Below are 21,920 nucleotides of genomic sequence, written 5' to 3' on the forward strand. Positions count from 1 at the left end.
GAGTGTCTTGAAAGATCACTCCTAATGAAACTTATCTGTGCACATGCAGGTATGAGTTTTTGTTTATCATGGGCATTCTTTTGCTTCCTAAGAATGTTTTCATTTCGCATACATTGAATTCAGTCCTTCCTATGTTCAGAAGAGATTTTGCTTAAAATTTTCACCTTATCTTGACTTTACTTCTATTTCATAGAGGTTAGAGACTAAATTAATTGGCGGTCATAAGAATTATTGCCAAGAAAGCTAATATAACATCAACTAAAGGTTTTGAAGTAAATATGATAAAATAAACTTTTGTTAAATGAAACATATGGAAGAGGCTAAACTTATTCATTGACCAATATTTGTAAAACCAGGATTTATATCTGCTTATGTAAGTCTTTTTGTTAAACAGGATTCTAATGAGGCCAATAGCATACATTCCATTCCACATGGGCTATTCATCCTCATCTTTTGATGTGATCCATAATCTTAGCTAACCATTATATAGATGTGTGTGGTAGATCATAATATGAGCTAGACTTGAAAATATGAATGGGTAATCTGTTTGCTTTTATAGAAGAAGTCATATTCCTATTAATAACATGAATTGCTAATGTTTCCAGAGACATTAATATATTTCAGGCACAGCTCTACATGCTTTATGCCTAACTCATTGTTACTACATCATAGTAACTCTTTGAGGTAGGCACAGATGGCTAATTGAGACACAGGAAGTAATTTGCCAAGATAGTAGTCTTAGTTCAGTCTGCCATAACAAAATACCACAGATTGAGTGGCTCAAACGACAGAAATTTATTTTCTCTGGATATCTGAAAGTTTGAGATCAGGGTGCCATGATGGTCATGTTCTGCTGAGGGCTCTTTGCTTGGCTTGCAGATGGCCACTTTCTTGCTGTGTCCTGACATGACTGAGAGACTGTGATGCGAGCAAGTTCTTTGGTGTCTCCTTTTAGAAGGGCACTAATTCCATCATGAGGTCTCCCCCTTCACAATCTCATCTAAACCCTCTTTCCTCCCAAAGGCTCTCATCTCCAAATATCATCACCTTGAAGGTTGGGGCTTCAACATGTGAAATATGGGGGCACAATTCAGTCCATAGCAGTCTTAAGCTAGTATGGTGCACAACAAGGACTCAAAAACAGTCTAGCTCTAAAACCCATGCACTTAACCATTATGCTATATTGCCTTCTTTTAAATTAAGAGAGTCAGCATTACTACTTTTTATATATAAATAGTTGTGTCATGAATGAAATGGCATTTATAGCTTAATTTTAATAAAATTTTCACTCTTTTCAAATAACACATATGGTACCAAGCGCAATATCATTCAGAGTCAGGAAAATAGGAACTATCTTCTTAGGCAGAGAGTTCCACTAACATATATTGAGCCCAGACAAATGCTGAATTGTATAATTAATAGTGGAATAAAACATTTAGCTTCTTACCACATTTCATTGTGAGGCTTATTAGGAAAAATAAATTAAAATTTTAGAAAGAGGATGGAATTTCACAGTAATGAAAAAAGCAGAGACATAAATTAATAAAACATTTCCAAAACCCCAAAATATGTATAGATCCATAACACAGGGATATTATTTTGTTCTCCATAGACAGAATATAATGTAAAGAATTGATAATGTAGGTGCTGAAGAGCTGGAAAACAATTCTACCACTGCCCTCTTACAGATAAATGTGTGTTTTATGGTAGTGGTAGTGGTGTTTTTCTGAAACAGCATTGCTTTTAAGTGAGCGTTTTGCTTTGGCACTTGGAATGCAAAATAATATCCCTGTGTTATGAACCTATACATACTTTGGGGGTTACCCAAATGTTTTATTATCTTTGTCTCTGCTTCTTTCATTACTGTGAAATTCCTTCTTCTTCCTAAAATTTTATTTTTTTTTATTTTTATTTATTTATTTTTTTTTGAGACAGAGTCTCGCTCTGTCGCCCAGGCTGGAGTGCAGTGGCGCGATCTTGGCTCACTGCAAGCTCCGCCTCCCGGGTTCACGCCATTCTCCTGCCTCAGCCTCCCGAGTAGCTGGGACTACAGGCGCCCACAACCGCGCCCGGCTAATTTTTTGTGTTTTTAGTAGAGACGGGGTTTCACCGTGGTCTCGATCTCCTGACCTTGTGATCCGCCCGCCTCGGCCTCCCAAAGTGCTGGAATTACAGGCGTGAGCCACCGCGCCCGGCCAAAAATTTTAATTTCTTTTTCCCAGTAAACCTCACAATGAAATGTAAGAAGCTACATATCTCATACCACCACTATTACACAATTCAGCGTTTGTCTGGGCTCAACATGTGTTAGTGGGTTTATTAGCTCTTAGACATTGTTGATACTCTGCCATAAAATAATACATATTTATTCATTCATTATAATGATCTCAATCACTTTTGTAAAATTCAGTTCCCTAGCAGAGTTTGTTTTGCATTCACCAACTTTTTCAGGCTGAAATGTAAGTCTGTTTAGTTGGTATAAGGTTCTTCTGAGATGTTTTAACATATACTTCATTTATATTACACAGTTTTGTCCTTAGTTAAAATAGAAACACTGAATTGTAAATGCTCTTTTAAGAGTTGGCATATAGCACTGCATAAATTAGATAACTAGTAAAGTTAAATTTATATTTTTAAATTACCAAATGCCTTCAGTCAAGTCTTTAAAATCATGAGCATGGAAATAGTGTTTCAAGTACAGTATAGGCTCCTGGGATCATAACTCAATTTGTTTCTCATTTATACTGTGTCTATATAGCTAATTATTTTTTAAAACAAACAATGTGTAATGATTATTTGTGGTATTTTTTAAAGGAGTGGCTTTAATTTCACAAGTCAGCTCTATAAGTGTTTTTGTTTTTAAAAGGTATGCTTTCTTGTGAAAGAATGATAAAGTTGAATTTTGGGGGGATTTTCTAAATTTAAATAAACATTAAGTTATGCATGTTGATTGTGATAATATATAATACTTAGCTGTGCTGTTCTGGCTTTTTTCCTTCATAGACCAATTTCTTCCTAACCTGGATTCCACTGTCCTTGGTGAAAACTACTTTGATAGAACCTACCAGCTGCTTTATCTTTTGGTTAAAGGAACTATACCTGTTGAAATTCACACTGCCACAGTGATATTTGTTTCTTTCCAATTACCTGCTGCAACAGAAGATGACTTTTATACCTCTCACAATCTGGTTAGAAATCTTGCCTTGTTCCTAAAGATACCAAGTGACAAAATCCGTATCAGCAAAATGATAAGAGGGAAGAGTCTGAGAAGGAAGAGATCCATGGGATTCATAATTGAAATAGAGATTGGAGACCCTCCTATTCAGTTCTTAAGCAATGGCACCACAGGTATGAATAACAGTTGTTTGAGATGGAGGAATGCAATTACCAAATCTACATCCATAAATAACCTGATCAGGGCCTGGCGAGCCAGGCCTCAGGAAGTCCCATCAACCCCACATCCTGAACCCTCCTACGCGCCTAGAGACCCTTTTTCCTGTACTACCAAACTCTTAGAATTGGAAGGAATTTGAATCTCTGTTTTGTTATTGTTATGATTAATAAATTCAACAAAAGAATTTGATCTAATATAAAAAGATCTGGGAAGACCTACTTAAGCAAGTGACCTTATAGATGAAAGATTAAGGATGAAGATAGTCAATGAAAAGACAGAGGAAAAAGAGTGTTCAGGCTATGGAAACTGTTGGTGAGAGTTTGGTGCATTTGAAGAGAGGAAACAGGTCCAATTGGTCTGGAGTGGAAGGAGCCAGGAAAGACAAGCTGCTGGAGGTGTAGCCGAGGGCTAGACAGGTGCTAGACGTGGAGAGCTTTGGAAGTCAAAGGAAGGACTGTGGATGTTTTCTTAAGAAAAAGAGTAGATATACTTGGATATTCTGAGCAGTGGAGCTGTGAGTTAGATGTCCATGGTAAAGTCACAGGTTCACCCTAACAAGGGCAGATGTGCAAGTACATAATCTGTCTTTATTTCCTGTGACTGAGCAAATCATCCTCATGAGCCATCATCCCCTCTTTGTGTCCCTCACTTTCTAGTTTTTATCAGAGATAAAAAATAAGCTCAACTGTCCCATCAGAGAAATCTCTGCTGGCTTAAACCATTTCCTTAGCGTTACTCAGTTTGGGCACTTGGGTAAATGCTCAGCTCTTCAAATTTTCTCTATCCATCTGCTCCTTTCAAGTTGGGGTCTGAATACCAAGGGGCTGTCCTGGCCTCCATCCTCGTGTTATCATCTTGTCTTCACAGCCTCTGCTACAGAGTGGGTCAACTTCTCTGCTCTACATATGCATCTCTTGAGGTACTACTGAACTTTCCTGGTCTTCTGGCATGCAATAACATCCCCCACTGCTAACCTGCAGCCATGCCTTTGTCTTCAGTGGTCAAGCACAAGTACTCTGACCTAGGTGTACCCCTCCCCAAGAATAGGGGAGGCAGGCATCTGTCAGAGGAAGATCTACCATCCAGCTTATGAAGCTTACGCTTCAAGTCCCCTTACTGATACAAGTCCTGGGAGGGGCTTTCACTTTCAATACCTTAGGAGAGGTCCTCATAATGTGGTCAAATCATTGAATGTTATTATGAAAGCTATAAAGGTATGATTTTTCTGCATTCCTTTTCCTAAAGAGATCTTCCAGATGTGTATAAACTGCAGCCCCACAAGGTTGGGATCTACCCTATCTACCTGTCTTCAGTCACTTTATCATTAAACTCCTAGGCTCTGTGTAAACCTGGGTACTGGGTGGAGTTCTCATTTTATGCCACTAGGGATCGTCACTGATTTTCTCAAGAGGTTTGCTTCTAGGCATTGACTCTATGCACCTACCATATTATCACTCTGGAATTCTACCAGCTAAGCAGGCGGAAGTTTCTTCCATTGGGGGATAAGCCTGTGGGAAGGCTTGCCTGCATGGAGGGAGGTGTTTATAAACTCTTGGTTAGAAGAGCGTAGGAAGCATAGGCTTGTGTTGCAACCAGATCTCCCACAATGTTCTCTGCCCAGAGTCATAGTTAACTTTCCTTCGTCAGTTCTGTATTCACTTGGACTTACAGGCTCAGGATTTGGACTCAGCAGGACTTTGCCTGTTACTTTACGAGTTGTAGAGGGTCGATGGCACATATACAGATTACTCACCTACTCTTAGAAATCCCTGGTGAGCCCTTACCTATTGTGAGGTCCAAAATTTATCATACTAGCCACTAGATATCCAAAGAAACTGGGATTTATTTCTTACATGTGACATACATTTCCCCACATACAATCCCTACTACATCCGTACCCTTAAATCTGTTTTAGTTTGTTAGATGTATCCAGACAGGTATAAGACCATTGAAGAATATAGAAGTTAGGGATGGTGGGAGGGACAAGCTAATGGCATGCTTTCCAGACATAGACTGGGATAGTGTTTCAAGTCTCAAGGAGAACCCTACAACGTGGTGAATCACAACAAAATGTTGAGAAATGGCAAGAAAGATGTTCATGTAATTGTACTCCTGGCTTCTTATAGCTTTTATATAGTATCAGGATATCCAGAAATTCCCAGATGTCCTAGAAAGGGGTTACCTATGTATTAAAGGCACTTATGAGCAGACAGAATTCTAGAGTTAGGAATAAGAGGCCTTCAAGTTAAGTTCTTTGGTTTCTAGATGGCAATCAGCAGAAATGAATGCCCTCACATGTCAAATGGTCAGCGAGAACCTGTTAACAGTGCAGACCGGATCAGACCTGCCATTCCATGCCAAAAACCAGTGAAGACAAAGTAGTAGTAGTAGTGCATGGACCTGAAGCAGTTCTGTACTGCTACAGCTAGATACACAAGCCCTCAGACTTGGGAGGCCCCCTTGGAGAAGGCTGTTTCTGGAGGGAGTATGAGGAGAGGGAGGAATCTGAAAGACTGAGCCTTTTTCCAAAAGAGTCTGCATCATCCAAAAGAGTCCTTTTAAACTGACAAGGAATGAAATGGCTTAGGACTGTGGGGTTCATAGTGTCATGTCAGACCTGCTGGCCCAAGATGTTACCTTCTTCTTCCTGAGTACTCTAAACTTTATGGCTTAACTTTAACAGAAGAAACTCAGTGATTTGATTCCTCAAGGCGTGACTCTGGATATAGAAGGTACAGGATACCTAGGAACAAGGGGTTAGCAAGGCCTGCAATACACCAAAACGTTATCCTGTTTTACAGTTGTTTCTTAAAAGATCAGTCTGACTCCAGAGAGTCAGATTAAAGGTGGTTTTAGTAACCCTGCTGATGTGGCTTTAATTAGGACTTTAACAGCAGGGACAGAGAGATTTAGAAATTGGTAATGGATTAGATGTGGCGTAGTGGAGAGGTGAAGGAGCAGGGATTAAGCAAAACTACCAGGCTTCTGAAAAAGGGAATATGGTGCATGACGGTACCACTTTATAAGGTAAGGAGCACTATGGGGGCAGAAGGTTTAAGAGGAAACCCTATACCTGCCATGCTAGAAAAGGGGAACAGAAACTATATGTAGTGTTAAAAGTAACTGAGAATTGTCAAATGTCCGAAGCCAGTAACAATTGGTTAGTAATTTAATAACTTTAGCAACTAATATATGAATACATACACATAATATGATAGATTCTAACAATCCTTCCATTCCAAAATTAACACTTTATCTTTTAAAATGACATATGATAATAGAAATGCATGATAATGCTTCATTGGTAAAGAAAGATTGGTATGAGAAAGTATTAAATTAAGAGACATATATTCTCCCACTATGTTTTCATTCGTTTTTCTTGTATCTGTTTTATCTACCTTTGTTTTTCCTTTAATTCCAACTTAAAGTATATTCTCCTGAGCTCTTCCTTTTCCTCCCCTCATTAATATGACTGTTGTGTTTTGCTCAGGGAAGATCAGAAAGCCTTGGAATTCTATAATGCAATGGAGCAATGCAAAGAAAGCTAAAGTGAAAAACTCTCATGTGTTTTCACAGTTCTATGCTTTTATAATCCAAATGTCACCATACTGTTTCCCTACAGGTCAGATGCAATTATCTGAACTCCAGGAAATTGCTGGTTCTCTTGGACAAGCTGTAATTTCAGGAAAAATCAGTAGTATCCTTGGATTTAACATTTCATCCATGACTATTACTAATCCCCTCCCCAGACCAAGTGACTCTGGCTGGATTAAGGTAAGAAAATGCAACTAGAAAAAATGCATTTTTCGGGACTTAAAATATCATTACTTATTTCTTATTTTAACTGTCTGTTTCTATTTCAAAACAATAATTTAGAAGGCATGTGTTTCTTATTTATTGTTGACTTTTCATAGGCTCGCTAAAATGATAATAAAGTTGTTTGAACAAAGGAGCATATCTTCCAAAAGTTGTGTATTGGTTCTAAATTTGCTTTGCTTTGCATATTTATAACAATGCTTCATAAATTTAATGGAGGAAATATTGTAATTATATTAATTTTACATAATGAGCATATTTTAAAATAAATAATGAATATATTACACTCAGCCTGGCTAAAATGAGTTTGCTGCTGAGTATAGTTTATCACCTAGAAACCAATTCATCCCTTGTGCATTCACAGGTAACTGCCCAGCCAGTTGAAAGGTCTGCGTTTCCTGTTCATCATGTGGCCTTCGTGTCCTCACTCTTAGTGATCACTCAGCCGGTGGCAGCACAGCCGGGACAGCCGTTTCCTCAGCAGCCTTCGGTAAAGGCAACAGATTCTGACGTAAGTCATAACTCAAAATTTTACTTAAGTGAAGGAATTAAGCTACAAATTCTGAAGGATGAGCCAGTTTCACTCATCCTGGTGTGCTGGCAGCCTGAGGATCGCCCAGCCCCTTTAGAAGCTGGACTAATATCCAAGGGTGCCATCTTGTACTGTCTTAAAAATGCTGATGTTAAATGAACTTCTGCTGCTCAGATTTATGAACTCTGTGTGTGCAACAAGGAGCTTCTGCAGCTTTTCAATTTATAAAGAGGCATTTTTGAAAATAAAGTTTTGCATATATTTTTAAAAGCATGGAAACAGAACAATTGTTATAATTCTCTACTTTTTTTTTTTTTTTTTTAGGGTAACTGTGTATCAGTTGGAATTACTGCACTAACTTTGAGGGCCATACTCAAGGACTACAATAATAACCAAGTCAATGGCCTTAGTGGAAATACAACAATTCCGTTTAGCAGCTGTTGGGCCAATTACACAGACCTTACTCCCCTTAGAACAGGTGGGTGCACTAGTTTGGATCCTCACATATATAACCTAAGCAGAGACAATTATAATGGTCTTTTAATGAACAAAACATTCGGTAACACTCTGGTGAATAAACTATAGATATCAGAATGCTATATTTTGCCTTGTTTCAGAAAATAGTCTAGCTTAAGAGTAGATTTAATATGTGAAAAAAATAGAAATTAAAATAAAAAATAAAGGAAATCAAAATTATATCATGATTTATCCATTTGTATACTTTTCTAAATTTGCTTACTAAAGATGTATTACATTTACAGTAAGAAAAATTAACATATGGATTTTCAAATTCAATAAAAGAAAGGATAAGGTAGGCTCATATAACTTTAATGTCTTAAAGGAGGAGTTCAGAGTTGGGCTAGAAAGTTGGCTGTGGTCTTAAAGCCAAAGCAAAAGAGAAAATGAGCATTATCATAATTTACAGTACCCATCAAATAAACAGACCAGTTGCTGTGGAGAATTATAATATTCTCTGAGAACAGAACAAATGTCCCCTGTGATTTTTCAGAAAGTGTGCACAATTAATTTCTATTAAGTAATATCTTGAACATCGGTGCAGGAAATACAGCCATGACTGCCACAATTAACGTTTTTTATACTATCTTCATACAGGTTGATGACACAACTCGGACTAGTAAAAACCATTCTACCAGGGACCAAATAATATATCCCCAAACAGATCTCGCTTGGTGATAGAATGTAGAGTATCTAAAAGAATGAAATGGATAAACTGCTTACATTTGAGAAAGGCCTCCATTGTTCTATTTCTCCCAACCCAGGACCTATTTAAGACAGTCAGGGGCCTTAACTTCTGAAAAGGCTATGTAGTGGCACCCCCGCCCCACTTTTTTTCCCTGAATTTTTGTTTCTCCATGATTTTGTTAGTGCCCTACACCAGATATGTTCAGTCTTCCTACTGGGCAGCAATATCTCAGCCTAATGTTTGCTAATAATTAAATGACAATTAGTTCAATGGTGTGCTCCTAGACAAGTACCTTGTATCCCACTGCTTTCTGGTTAAGAGCAGAGCTAAATTCTTTTAACTATCAGTCCAAATGGAATTTTTTTTTATGGGAAATGAGGCAGCTGGCAAGAACCCTACCTGAAAAGAAGTTTGTTCACCTCCTCATGAGGGTGGACCCAATAAGTGCCCAGTGGCAATGAACCAACCTTGTGACCAAGGTCTTCAAACTACAATGTTCCAAAAGTACCCAGGATCACTGGGGCATTAAGGCACTAAAATAGGTTTTGGCATTTTACTGTGGCAACAAAATAATAATTTAAGCATTTTCTTTCATACATTAAGTTTTTTTCAGAATTCAAAGCTTCCCTTGGGAGTGTCTGTCTTACTTGCCATGGAGAAGTACCAGGGCTCTTCACCTATGTGTTTCCTTTTCCTTCCTTTCCTTCCTTCCCTCCCTCCCTCCCTCCCTTCCTTCCTCCCTCTCTCCTTCCTTCCATCCTTCCCTCCCTCCCCCTCTGTCGTCTCTCTTACCCTCTCCTTCTCCCCTCCCCTCTTCCTCTCTCTCTCTCTCCTTTTTTCTTCATCAAGTGTGGCATCTCAGTTCCCTGGTTATGTACAATAGGGAAAGCCAAGTATAGGGATCTCTTCATTATTTTTAAATCAGTTAGCCAGTTTGTAGATTAACCACAGTAAAATTATAACAACAACAAAGCATTAGTGAGAAAATTAACAAAATATCTTTCACTGACTCTTTCTAACAGGTAAGCCCCACAGTCACTGCACTGAAGGAAATCCCCTTGCTGATCAGACTGTGGCCTGACAGCACAGCACCCCTCTTCTACATATAGCACCATAAAGAGCAAAGCAGAGTATTTGGGTAGAGGAGATATGGGTTGTGGTTTCTAACACAGAAAATGGTGATGTGAGAAATGGGTGGGAGAAAAAGAATCTGCATCTTTAACCAACCTAGATAAAGACAGTATTACTAATAGACACTGGGACATATTTGTTTAGCATCCTGTGTAATGTTTAGTGCTTGTTGCAGTTTCTATTGCTATGTAACAAACCAGCCCCAAATCTAATAACACCATTTCATTTGCTCACAATTGTGTGTGTCAGAAATTTGGGCCAGGATGGCTCATCACTGCTCCAACGTCTGGGGCTTCAGCTGGGATTTTCTGTTAACTAGAGCTGGCTAAGATGGCCTAATTGAGGTCATCTCTCTATGGACCTGATTCTGGATTTCGGCTGGGTTCTTCAGTTCTCCTCTATGTGGTCTTTCCATAAAGCTAGCTTGGGCTTCTTCACAGTACTTCCAGAGGAGAAAAACAAAATAAAAGGACTACCCTAAATTATTTGTGCATCAAGAAAATTAATAAAAAAAAAACTCACCTGCCACAAAAATTCAGATTTTTTTAATGCAAAAAGAAAAAAAAATTTAATACACCATTGTCAGGAATTGTCAGTGACAGAAAATTCTATAGTACAGTGCCCATATATCCTGAAAGTTATACAATGAATTGCAATTGTTCATAAAACCACAGATGTGATCAAGATCTAATTATATTCTCTTCCTAAATAAAGAATGAAAACAGAAATGACTTTTTAAAAACAAATAACAGAGAAAACAGATGAGTAAAAACTTACAGGGCTGTACAAGTATTAGAAATGCTATTCTGCGTGATGACTATTATAAATGATAGCAACAGACCCAAAAGAAATTATAGCAAGGAAAAATATATTGGTTATCTCCTATTCAAAACTGTGGGAAGATTTAACCTGGAGATTAAATAATATTGGATGAGCTCTTTAACTTTTTACATTCTAAACACAAGTAACAATGTTTCTAAAATGTCTACCCGGAGTAAGGAAAAAGGGTCACAGCCTTGTAATACAAAAATAGCATCTAACTTCAAACAAATGTGAAACACGGTAAAAGTTTTTTGAATCTGAATGGAGGGCATATGGTTGTTTGCTGTATTATTCCTTCGACTCTTTTCTTGTTTGAAATTTTTCAAAATAAAAAGTTCAGTATCCACTTTGGGAGGCCGAGGCGGGCGGATCACAAGGTCAGGAGATCGAGACCACAGTGAAACCCCGTCTCTACTAAAAATACAAAAAATTAGCCGGGCGCGGTGGCGGGCGCCTGTAGTCCCAGCTACTCAGGAGGCTGAGGCAGGAGAATGGCGTGAACCCAGGAGGCGGAGCTTACAGTGAGCCGAGATCGCGCCACTGCACTCCAGCCTGGGCAACAGCGTGAGACTCCGTCTCAAAAAAAAAAAAAAAAAAAAAAAAAAAAAAAAAAAAAAGTTCAGTATCCATCCCCACCGCCCCCAACTGAGACTGATGCTTCTCTACTCCTAGGTCAACTACGAAGGGATGAAACTGAGATTCAGCACCCTCATCTCTCTTCCCTATTGTCCCTCATTTCTTTTCTAACAGTCTTTGTCCAGTCCTGGGCACTAGGAAGGGGCTCTAAGAAGCAGGTACTGCTGCCACAGAAAGAAAATCTACCTAGCTTCCCTGTTGTTCAGTTAATGGACAGATAGAACTCTTCTAACTCTGAGACCCTGTTTATACTTGTCTGTACTTAAACTAACGTATTTGACTCAACTTTCAAAAATAGTTCATCAGGATCTATATAGTGTTTTTCAGTCAATGAAAATCAAATGGGAACTATATGAAAACAAGTAAAACATAAAAGGAAATCAAACACTATGATGCTTTTTTTTTTCCAGGAAAAAATTACAAGATTGAATTTATACTGGATAATGTTGTTTGGGTAGAATCCAGAACTTTCAGTCTGCTGGCAGAGTCTGTCTCTAGCAGCAGCAGTGGCAGCAGCAGCAGCAACAGCAAAGCATCAACTGTGGGTACATATGCCCAGATAATGACTGTAGTAATTAGCTGTCTGATTGGAAGAATGTGGCTCTTGGAAATATTTATGGCTGCAGTTTCAACTTTGAAGATAACTTTAAGTAAGTACAGTCCATTAATACAGTATTTCTCCACATATTGAAGTACCAGTGTTTACTGGATAAAGGCTGTGTGCCCAGCTCTTGTGCATGATATCACTGTGTACACAAAGAGAAAGTAACAGCCTCAATGGCAGAGACAAGACAACCTATGGAAAATGTTATTCACTAAATGTTGGTCTATAAGAATGTGGTGAAACAAGGCTGGGCACAGTGGCTCACACCTGTAATCCCAGCATTTTGGGCGGCTGAAGCAGGTGGATCACCTGAGGTCAGGAGTTGGAGACCAGCCTGGCCAACATGGCAAAACCCCATCTCTACTAAAAATATAAAAACATTAGCTGGGCATGGTGGTGTGCAACTGTAATCCCAGCTACTTGGGAGGCTGAGGCAGGAGAATCGCTTGAGCCTGGGAGGTGGAGGCTGCAGTGAACTGAGATCCCGCCACTGTACTCCAGCCTGCATGACAGAGCAAGACTCTGTCAAAATAAATAAATGAAATAAATAAATATGTATGTAAATAAATACGTACTTCAATAAATAAATAAATAATGTGGTGAAACAAAAGTGCAGGTCATGTCAGAACTCTTTTTGAGTTGCAAGATGCAGATTCTTAGCTTGAAATGATCTAGCTAGTAAAGTGATCACTTAACTGAGGAGTCCAGAAGTTTCTGAAACAGTTGGATCTAAGGACTCAAATGGTATCTTCTAGAACTTCTGTCTCTTATTCTCTTGGCTCTACTCTCTTTGTTGTTGGCTTCACTTCCAGGCTGACTCCTCACCACCCCCAATCCTCATTACAAAGGTACCCACCAACATCTTCTGCCAGCCCATCAACCAATACAGAAAAAGCTAACCTTTTTCCCAACGGTTCCAGAGAAAAGCCCCAAAGCTATGTCATTGACCTGCCTTGGGTCACATGCCCATTCCTGAACCAATCACTGTGGCCACAGCGTTCTAATTAGCTTGGCCTGGGTCACATGGGGTAAGGTACTGAGAATGGTGGAGGTGTAGTTTCACTAAGGATAATAACGGTGCTAGTACCAGAAATGACAGGCAGACAGAGACACTGAATATTAGAGAGATTAATAAAGGGGAGAGGTCTCTATATGATTAGAGATGATTGCAAATGTCATTGCATTAGGAACACATGAAAGTTGGGACTGTATAAAATGTGTAAGATTTGGAGAGGGAGGGAAAAGGCACTCAAGAACAGGGACATGATAGGAGCAAGGAAAAAATGACAGTAGAATAAAACATCTTCAGTCATACATGTTTACCACAGAATTCCTCATCATTTCCTTACAAACATACTTTTCCAGCTACCCCTTCTCAGTTAATGCCTTGCCATTTTTGCCTATCCTCCATATTGCTGTCAGATTTAAGGTCACGTAAAGCTAACAGTAATCTCAAATCCTCAACTATTCCTCACTACATGCAAAAAACAGTATCAACGTCAAAGACCTTGAAACAGTTTTGAAGACTGCCTCCTTTTACCAAATCATTTCCAGAAAGAATTCTCTCCATCCCACATAACCCCTATATCTATACCTTGGCTGCCAGCCTCTAATCACCAAGGTTACCTCTCACAGCATCCTTCTAGGTCTTGCTCAAATTCCACCTCATCCAGCAGGTTTCCCTTCTTCCTTCCCACTCTACATTTAATTCTCCTCTCCCTTGGTCTCCAATTGCACTTTGTGTTTGTATCATTATTATAGTCCTTTCTGTAATGTACTAGTATTAAGCTTATATTCAAATATATCTTCCTCACCAAATTGTGAGCACTTACAGGACTGTATGCCTTACATATTATAAGTACTAAAAATGTGGTTTGATTTTAAATCTTGAAAGTGAAAGTTGAGTCTTTACCTCTGACTTAAGGGGAGATGTTGAGTAGGGGTATTGTAGGCAAATTGTAAAGAGTTTTTATTGGAATATATTAATCAGTTTTCAGTTCATTTAATGAGGGATAGTTTCTGACAGTTTAGTGAAAAAAATCACATAAGAGATACTGTATAACAAAGTTGAGGAAGAATTTGAGGTGAGGTAACAATTTAAAATAATACTAAATCATATTGAGCAATAAAAGCCAAGACTAGATTTTAAATTTAAATATAAAGGATCAGGGGACATAGCAAGGCTGGGTCTAGAAGTGACAAAACAAACTGCAGGCTGAAACAAACTACTGGTGTCTCAGGAACAGCCAGAAAACAAGAAGAAGGAAATCCTTTCTTCTCTCCTAATGGAAAAAATTAATTGGAGTCCAGTGGTCAAAGGAGAAGCATGGTTTGCAGAGACCTTGTCCTGGCCTCTTATAGCTGAGTATAGACAGGGGGTTTTACATTACTTTTATGCCAGTTTTCTTGTCTCCAGAATAGTAATAAAAGTAAGACCAATTGTTTATTTTATAATAGAATGACAAGCATTTCTTTAATTCATTTTATTTTTTTTCTCAGAAGCATTAAAATACAAGGTCTAATTAGCTAAGTATTGCTCCATATATATTTGTGAATTTTGCATTGCCTCATTACGTGCAAAAATCTTTATTGACTCTCATCCTGCTTACTCCTGACAACTTTGGTACTTTACCAAATTAATATAATTCTGTTCTCAAATAATTAGTAAACGATGTAGCTCCTGAGTTTTTTCCAGGAACTTTTCCAAATAAGAAGATTAATCAATGGCTTCTCCTTTGCTACTAAATAAACTACCATTTTTCAATTAGAATATAAGATAATTTAAACACTATTAATGGATTAAAATGCTGGGTTCTTTTATAACTTTGCATTCTGAACTAATAATATATTACTTTTAAGAGGATCATGAAGTTTCACTAAATAAAAGATCTTATATTTTAAAAGTGCATTTTTGAATGTGAAAAATAAAAAATCTTGTATAAGCACCACAATCTATAAATTTCTACAAAAAAATTACTGATTCTAACATTAAATGGGTAAACTTGGAAATACTGCTAACTATACCATAAAAATGAGAAAAGTTAAAATTAATGAAATATATTTTAAATTATGCTATATGCTATTACTACTTAAAAATTGTTTTGTATTGTTTTCATTTTTCAGGAAGCTACTAAAGGACTGTTCTGAAGAATAGGCTGAAAACAAAAATATAAGAATTATTAGCTATTTTTTTGGGCAACAGACAAAAGTCTATAGCATTTTCATGAAAATATACTAAAAATATTTTTATAATATATACAATGTACTAATTAGCTTTAAACACTAAAATCAGATTTCTTCAAAATATAAATTTGTTTTGATTCTTTATATTGGTATGTTCTTATTTCATTTTAATAAACTTCCAGAAATCTGTTATTTGGAAGTAGATATGACACCTCTAAGTTATTGTACCAACAAATCCTAGAATCCCTTAAATAATGGAAAGAGCTTGTCAAGTTCGGACTTAAGAAGCTCTTTACATCAGATTGGAAGCATTTTAAGTACTCTTTTTAATACTTGCGGCGGGGGGGGGCGTTCTTATTTTCTCTATCCATTTATAAGGCTTTGATTTCCAACAATGTAAGCCATTCTAGTTTCTAATGATTTTGGAAAGACAAGATTGTTTTCACACAATCTGAGATGACAATCTCATCTCAGATTTTTCACACTGAGTTGCTGTCTTTCAGATTCACAGTAATCCCAGGAATCCTAGACTGTCCTGTATTTCTGGATCTGCCAAACTCTGGCCAATATTCTAAGAAAAGTTTTCTTGTCCTTGGAATGATCTTTTGGAATAAGTCCAAACTTCTTCTCTGCCTACCCCTCCTTCCCACTCAAAACTGCCACTACGAAGAGCATGACTCCCCTCAACCCCAGGCACCAGTTGAGGGTTGAGGGGTTCCTTTAACTGGTGGATGCTTATTCACTGTTTCCTGGATGAATGAAGCATAAAGTGTGGGGAAGTCAACAACAGAACAGAACAGACTTATTTTCAAGAAGATAAATTAGAGAATGCAAAAAAGCTACAGACTAATGTAGCTTAGTTAACCGAACTCTCTAATACTATTGAAAATAGCAATTCTTTACTCAGAAAATTCTAAAGGGAATACTTAGTTTGGCAGAACTCCTAATAAAGACATTGAAGCCATATCCAGAGCCTTCCAGCAAGTGACACTCAGCAAACATTTGGGACAGCTGAGAGAATTCAACAAAGCCCATACCTTTATCTCTTGTATACCATTTCCTAGTACATTCACTTCAGATCATTGTTAATCTTACTTAGCAGAAAACATATAAACACTTACTAGGTGGTAAAATCAAATATCTTGGTATAAATGTGGCATTTCATTCATGTGAGCAGTATCTATTCGGTGTTCTAGTAAGTAGGAAGGCTACAAGAAATAACATGCTATGCCTTCCCTCGAAGAGTTTTCAGGATATTTGGGGAAAGAATGGAAACAGACCATTTCAATACAACATGGATCACTGTCTCAGGGAGAGACAGACAGAGAGACAGAGACAGAGAGAGGGGGAGAGAGAGAGAGAAAGCATGAGGTTGCTAGCATTTTGGAGTTCTTAAGCCTTGTTCAGGAGAGCTACCTAGAAGGGCAGTCGAAGAAAATTGGGAAAGGACCACTGAAGGCCTAGGGGCTACGGAAAAAGTTCACACGAACAGCTGCAAAGGAAATAGTCACAACTTTAAAGGAATTGTAGGTAAGTGATCCCTGACAAGGTAGCCCTCAAAGTAATACATGAAAGCCCCTTCATGAGGAACATTTGCCATGTCCAGAGAGCATTGATACTTGATTGTACAGCACCAGGTAACAGAGCACTTTTATACTCCCCTCAGTTCCAACCCTGGTGGAGTGAAAAACCTCTGTTCCTGGGATAGGCAGGGGGAAAGACACCCAACATGGGCCATTTCATGCTAAGACTTAAAAATCAGTCTTCCTAAAGCAAATCCAGTTTACTGTTCATTCCATGATACTTCCTTTCTGTTAGAAAACTAAATTCCAAAAACTGCAATTCCAGCATCTATGGAACAAATTCCTACATTTGGGTTCTGGAAGAGATACAAAAATATTCTTCACACCAGAACATTGTAAAAGCCATAAAATTGTCCACCATTTGTATTCTTTTCTTACCTAAAGGTTTAATTCAGCCCATTGGAGTTTTTTTGTCAAGATATTTTCTGTCAGTTTTTAATAAGGAAATTTTCTAATACAAGTTATATGGCAGTAAAAGGAATTTCTAAAAATTGTTTCTTAGCCACAGACTTTGTTAAAAAGTTCCTGATTTAACTGCTTTAGGTTTCTGGCTGTCTGCTTTTTAAGAACTTTCTAGAATAATCATAATACATAATTGCTTATTCCAGATAAATTACAATTTAATTACTACTTTTAAAAATGTTTGAATTATTGGAATCCATGGGCAGTATGGCTTCCCATATCCCTTATTCATATGCTAAGCAACTTTTATTTTTGCTTTTAAATTTTTTTGCATTTAAATAATATTTCTCTGAACATTCCTGTCTTAGAAATTAATGTTTAAATTCTTAAAATATTTTTTATTGTAAGAAGTGACTATCTAGCTCTTGAACAAGTAATAAAAATCCTTTGGTGTGTGAATGCTCTTCTATCTAAGACCTGAAATATTGGTGAAGTAAATATATTGTTCCAATTTTGGTCAAAGAAAGAAACAGAGAATAAGAAGTTAATAAGAATAGCTTCTTGTATTTCTCATAGTAAGAGAAATGTTTATATCTTGTACTACTCTCTACTCTTTCCTAAATTCCATCACCTTCTGATCATTGCAATGACTTCTAGATGGTCCATCTGTTTTCACCTTTTATTCATTTATCCCCAAAAGTGCTATTTAAAATACCCCTAGCACTAATAATAACAATAATCAATAATAAAGGTTTATCACATATTCACTACATGCCAGACACTATGCTGTGTGTTCCACATGGACTCTCTCCTTACAGCAATCCTATGAGGATAACCTTATTCCCTTGTCCAAATGAGGAAACTTGAAATGTTGAAAGGTTAGGTTAAATTCCCAAGTTCACAGAGCTACTAATGGTAAAGCTGGGATTCAAACACAGACAACTTAACTCCAGAGCCCAAATTCCAACATTTAATTGCTTCCCACTTTTCCTCAAGCATGGGCAAGTACTTCATTGGGAAGAGTTTTTAATCCAAATTCCTGTTCAAATTCTTGGTTTATACTTTACCACTTCTATGCCCTCAGGCAAGCTCTTAGTTTCCCTTATTCTCAGTTTCTTCAGCTACAAAATGTGGAAAGTGTGGTATTTGAAGACTGATGGTATCACATATATGACATGTAACACAGTGCCTAGAGGCGGTAAAATGACACACTCTTGTTTTTATTTCCATAATGTGGCCTATATCATGTCAATCCCTGGCCCAGTAAACCACTGGGCTTCTTATTACCCTGTAACAGTGCCTGGCATGTAATAAGCACCCTGTGAGTGCTAAGTATTAGAATTATTGGCTGGGCACAGGGCCACCTAGAACAAAGGCAATTTCCCAGCTTCACTTGCAGTGAGAGCGATCAACTTCTGTGCAGTGGGTTACAAAAACAGACATTATCTTGTGGCATATTCTAGAAACTGCTAAAACAGCTATTATGCATCCCTTTGCCCTTTCTTCATCCTTTCCTGTTTTTCCTGCTACATGGAGCAAGATGGCTCCTGAGACCTGGAGGATAAAGGCCAGTGCTTTTTACTGCTCCATAACTTGTGTTAGAAAATCTCCTTACTAAAAATCTACAGAAAAATCTTAAACCTGTAGGTAAGAAAAGACTAAGATGGTGGACAATTTTATGGCTTTTACAATGTCCTTGTGTGAAGAATATTTTTATACCTCTTCCAGAACCCAGAGAGCTCAGCTGAAAGGAGTCTGGGCTCCTGACATTGTGGTCCCCTATACCAGCCCTGGCTCCTTCAGGGTTTCATTGTTATTTGGTGGTTATCCTAATCCTAAAAGATACATCTCCCACTTTCATCAGATATCTGAGATGGCAAAATTTGAAAGGAACAAGGGAACAGAGAGTTAATCCTTCCTAATGGGAAAGGTGGACAATGCCAGGGTTATAATACCCCATGCATCTTTGAGTTACTACCTATACCCTCCCAAATGGAAATGCTTAAACTTTAATCTGAGGCCGGGCGCAGTGGCTCACGCCTGTAATCCCAACACTTTGGGAGGCCAAGGCAGGCAGATCACGAGGTCAGGAGATCGAGACTACCATGGCTAACACGGTGAAACCCCGTCTCTACTAAAAATACAAAAAGTTAGCCGGCGTGGTGGCAGGCACCTGTAGTCCCAGCTACCTGGTAGGCTGAGGCAGGAAAGTGGAGTGAACCTGGGAGACAGAGCTTGCAGTGAGTCGAGATCGTGCCACTGCACTCCAGCCTGGGCCACAGACCGAGACTCCGCCTCAAAAAACAAAACAAAACAAAAAACAAACAAAACAAACAACAAAAAAAATACCTTTAATCTGAATCCATTATGTGTTGGGTTGGGGAACTACTGAAACAGTGGGAGGGTCTTGACCTTTTTCTAAGCTCATCAGTGGGCATTTTCAGCTTCCCCATGATGGTAGTAACTGCAAGGAGTGTTCAGTCTCCAGTGAAAGAAATACTAAAATTTATTCCCCCAATTTCCCCTCCCCAGAGAGTAGCTACAGACACACTGTAAGACCAAATAGGAAAACTGTGCCATAGGGGACATAGTAGGTACAGCTACAAACCTCTTATTGCCTTACTTGCAAGTCCTAATACAGTACTGTAGTTGTTATAATTCCGTCATTCTGAAATTAGGAAGATGGTCATGGAAAAACTGTTCTAAGAACACTGTTCACCCATGAATGCTGACTTTATTAGATAAGTTTTTTTTTAGGTTAAGGACTATGTATTCTTTCAACTTCTCTGAAGTGCTTAGCACACACTTTGCCCATGGTGTTAAATAAACTTTCTAATAAACCAATGATTAGGTAGCATAATGAAACTTTTCCTATCCTAGCTTTTCGAGATTAAGAAGTCTTTTCAAAATATTACAGAAACTGCACTTTATCCTGACTTACAGCCTTAATGTTTGAAGTAGCAGTGTATAAAATTCACACCCAGTTATAGACTGAGTAATTATGGTTGCTATGGTAATGGGCTCTGTGCCTATGAGCAAAAAAAACTAATTCCTTTTGTGCAAGATATTTATGACTGTGCCTGGCTACATGGCAAGAGTATTTTCCTTTGGTTTTTCATTACAGTAATTTATGCATTTAGGCAGATGATCCTTTATATATATAAATTCTATAAATTCTTAGGAAGAAAAAATTTATTAAGTTCTTCACATCAAAAATTTCTAGTATGATTATGAGTTCAATTTTCAAGTGAAAATAATCCTTAAAGGATTTAATTTCAAATAAGAACTACAGTATAAAATATAGATTTAAGTTAATTTTCACTGTATGAAATGTACAGTATACATAGACTAACTCCTTTAACGAGAATTCTGGCATGTCTTAAAGGGCCATAGGTGGTTAGAGGGAGATCCCCAAACAAACAATTCAAAATTAAGAGTTTAAAAAGCAACAATCAAGACACATATCCTCCTAAGTGAATTTGAATTGACGGACACTGGAAAATTTAAAAAGGTCAGTTACTATGAAGAAGGCTGTGCCTTAACAATATTTATATTAATCAGATAGCAAAGTACCAAAGTGACTTAGAGGAAGGAAAATAGTAAAATACAAAAGACTAAGTTAGCAGATCATTTTGCTATCCAGATGTGCTGAAATTATGGACACTGAGAAGAAAGAATAGACAAAACGTGGCAACAGATCTTGTTATGAGATAAATATCCCATGAGTGGTATATAAAAGCCTGGAGAGAAAGGGGAAGGGTTATAGGTGTCCTAGTTCTGACAGCTGATCTTTCATCCTATGCCTTTAAAACAAAGGGAATAAAGAAGGTAGAAGTGGGGGTATGGAGGGTTGAATTCTGGCTTTCCCTCCCTGTTTCCCTTTGTTAATATATTGCTAGTAAACATGTCTACTTCTGGTTGCTGATGACATAAAATTCACCTCTATTCCCTGGAAGCACTATTCCATGTTGTGAGCTAAAGGGGATTGTCCTGATCTTGAAGATAATAAATCTGTTTGCTTTAAAGCTTTCACCAATTTTATTGCTATATTTCCAACACATTTCCACATATGGTATGATATTTAATTTGCAAAAGAAATCTGTAAAGCAGGAATTACTAACGTAATTTTGCAGATGAGAAAACTGAGGCTTAAACTTGTTCAAGGTCAAAGTCACGACGTCCGTCATGCTGTAGCTCAATGAATGAGTCTCCCATTGTTTCGTGTTGTTTTATTTCTACTTTCTCAATCCATGTACAAGATAGATTATGTTACAAACTACTGTTTTATGTTGGTTGTATGAATTTCAATACATTTACTGTTAGAAATAACAAAAGGTCTTAGACTCCCAGATCCTGTTCAGATCAACTCTACTTAATTCATAATATAGCTGAACTCTGTTATAAATCTAATAACAATGTGGACATTAGCCAGAAGTATGATGTTGCTGAACCTCACTACTGAACACAAAATGAGAATTCACCTCTTTTCATTTGAATGTATTTCTATAAAATATATGAATTATTTTTCTCGATTTCTATCCAAGCCCCTTCTGAAGAAACCTGGTTAACTCTAAATTGTTACTAAATCTTGAGTCTTCCTATATTTAGCAATA

The 21,920-nt window shown here is 37.7% G+C and overlaps 1 protein-coding gene and 1 long non-coding RNA gene across 3 annotated transcripts in view; one reads left to right on the forward strand and one right to left on the reverse strand.

Moving 5' to 3' along the window:
• The window catches only part of PKHD1L1 (PKHD1 like 1), a 166,633-nt gene extending 151,184 nt beyond the window's left edge, over window positions 1–15,449 (forward strand). Inside the window, exons 73-78 of the mRNA XM_005563935.5 lie at window positions 3,004–3,348; window positions 7,017–7,168; window positions 7,575–7,721; window positions 8,067–8,220; window positions 11,946–12,185; window positions 15,263–15,449. Coding sequence (XP_005563992.3) covers window positions 3,004–3,348; window positions 7,017–7,168; window positions 7,575–7,721; window positions 8,067–8,220; window positions 11,946–12,185; window positions 15,263–15,273 — 1,049 coding nt within the window. The 3' untranslated portion in view covers window positions 15,274–15,449. The remainder of the gene's footprint in view (window positions 1–3,003; window positions 3,349–7,016; window positions 7,169–7,574; window positions 7,722–8,066; window positions 8,221–11,945; window positions 12,186–15,262) is intronic.
• Window positions 1–21,920, reverse strand: part of LOC135964804 (uncharacterized) — a 77,834-nt gene that overhangs the window by 52,628 nt on the left and 3,286 nt on the right. The window lies entirely within an intron of this gene.

The sequence above is a fragment of the Macaca fascicularis genome, chromosome 8 (assembly GCF_037993035.2).
Source record: "Macaca fascicularis isolate 582-1 chromosome 8, T2T-MFA8v1.1".
NCBI lineage: Eukaryota > Metazoa > Chordata > Mammalia > Primates > Cercopithecidae > Macaca > Macaca fascicularis.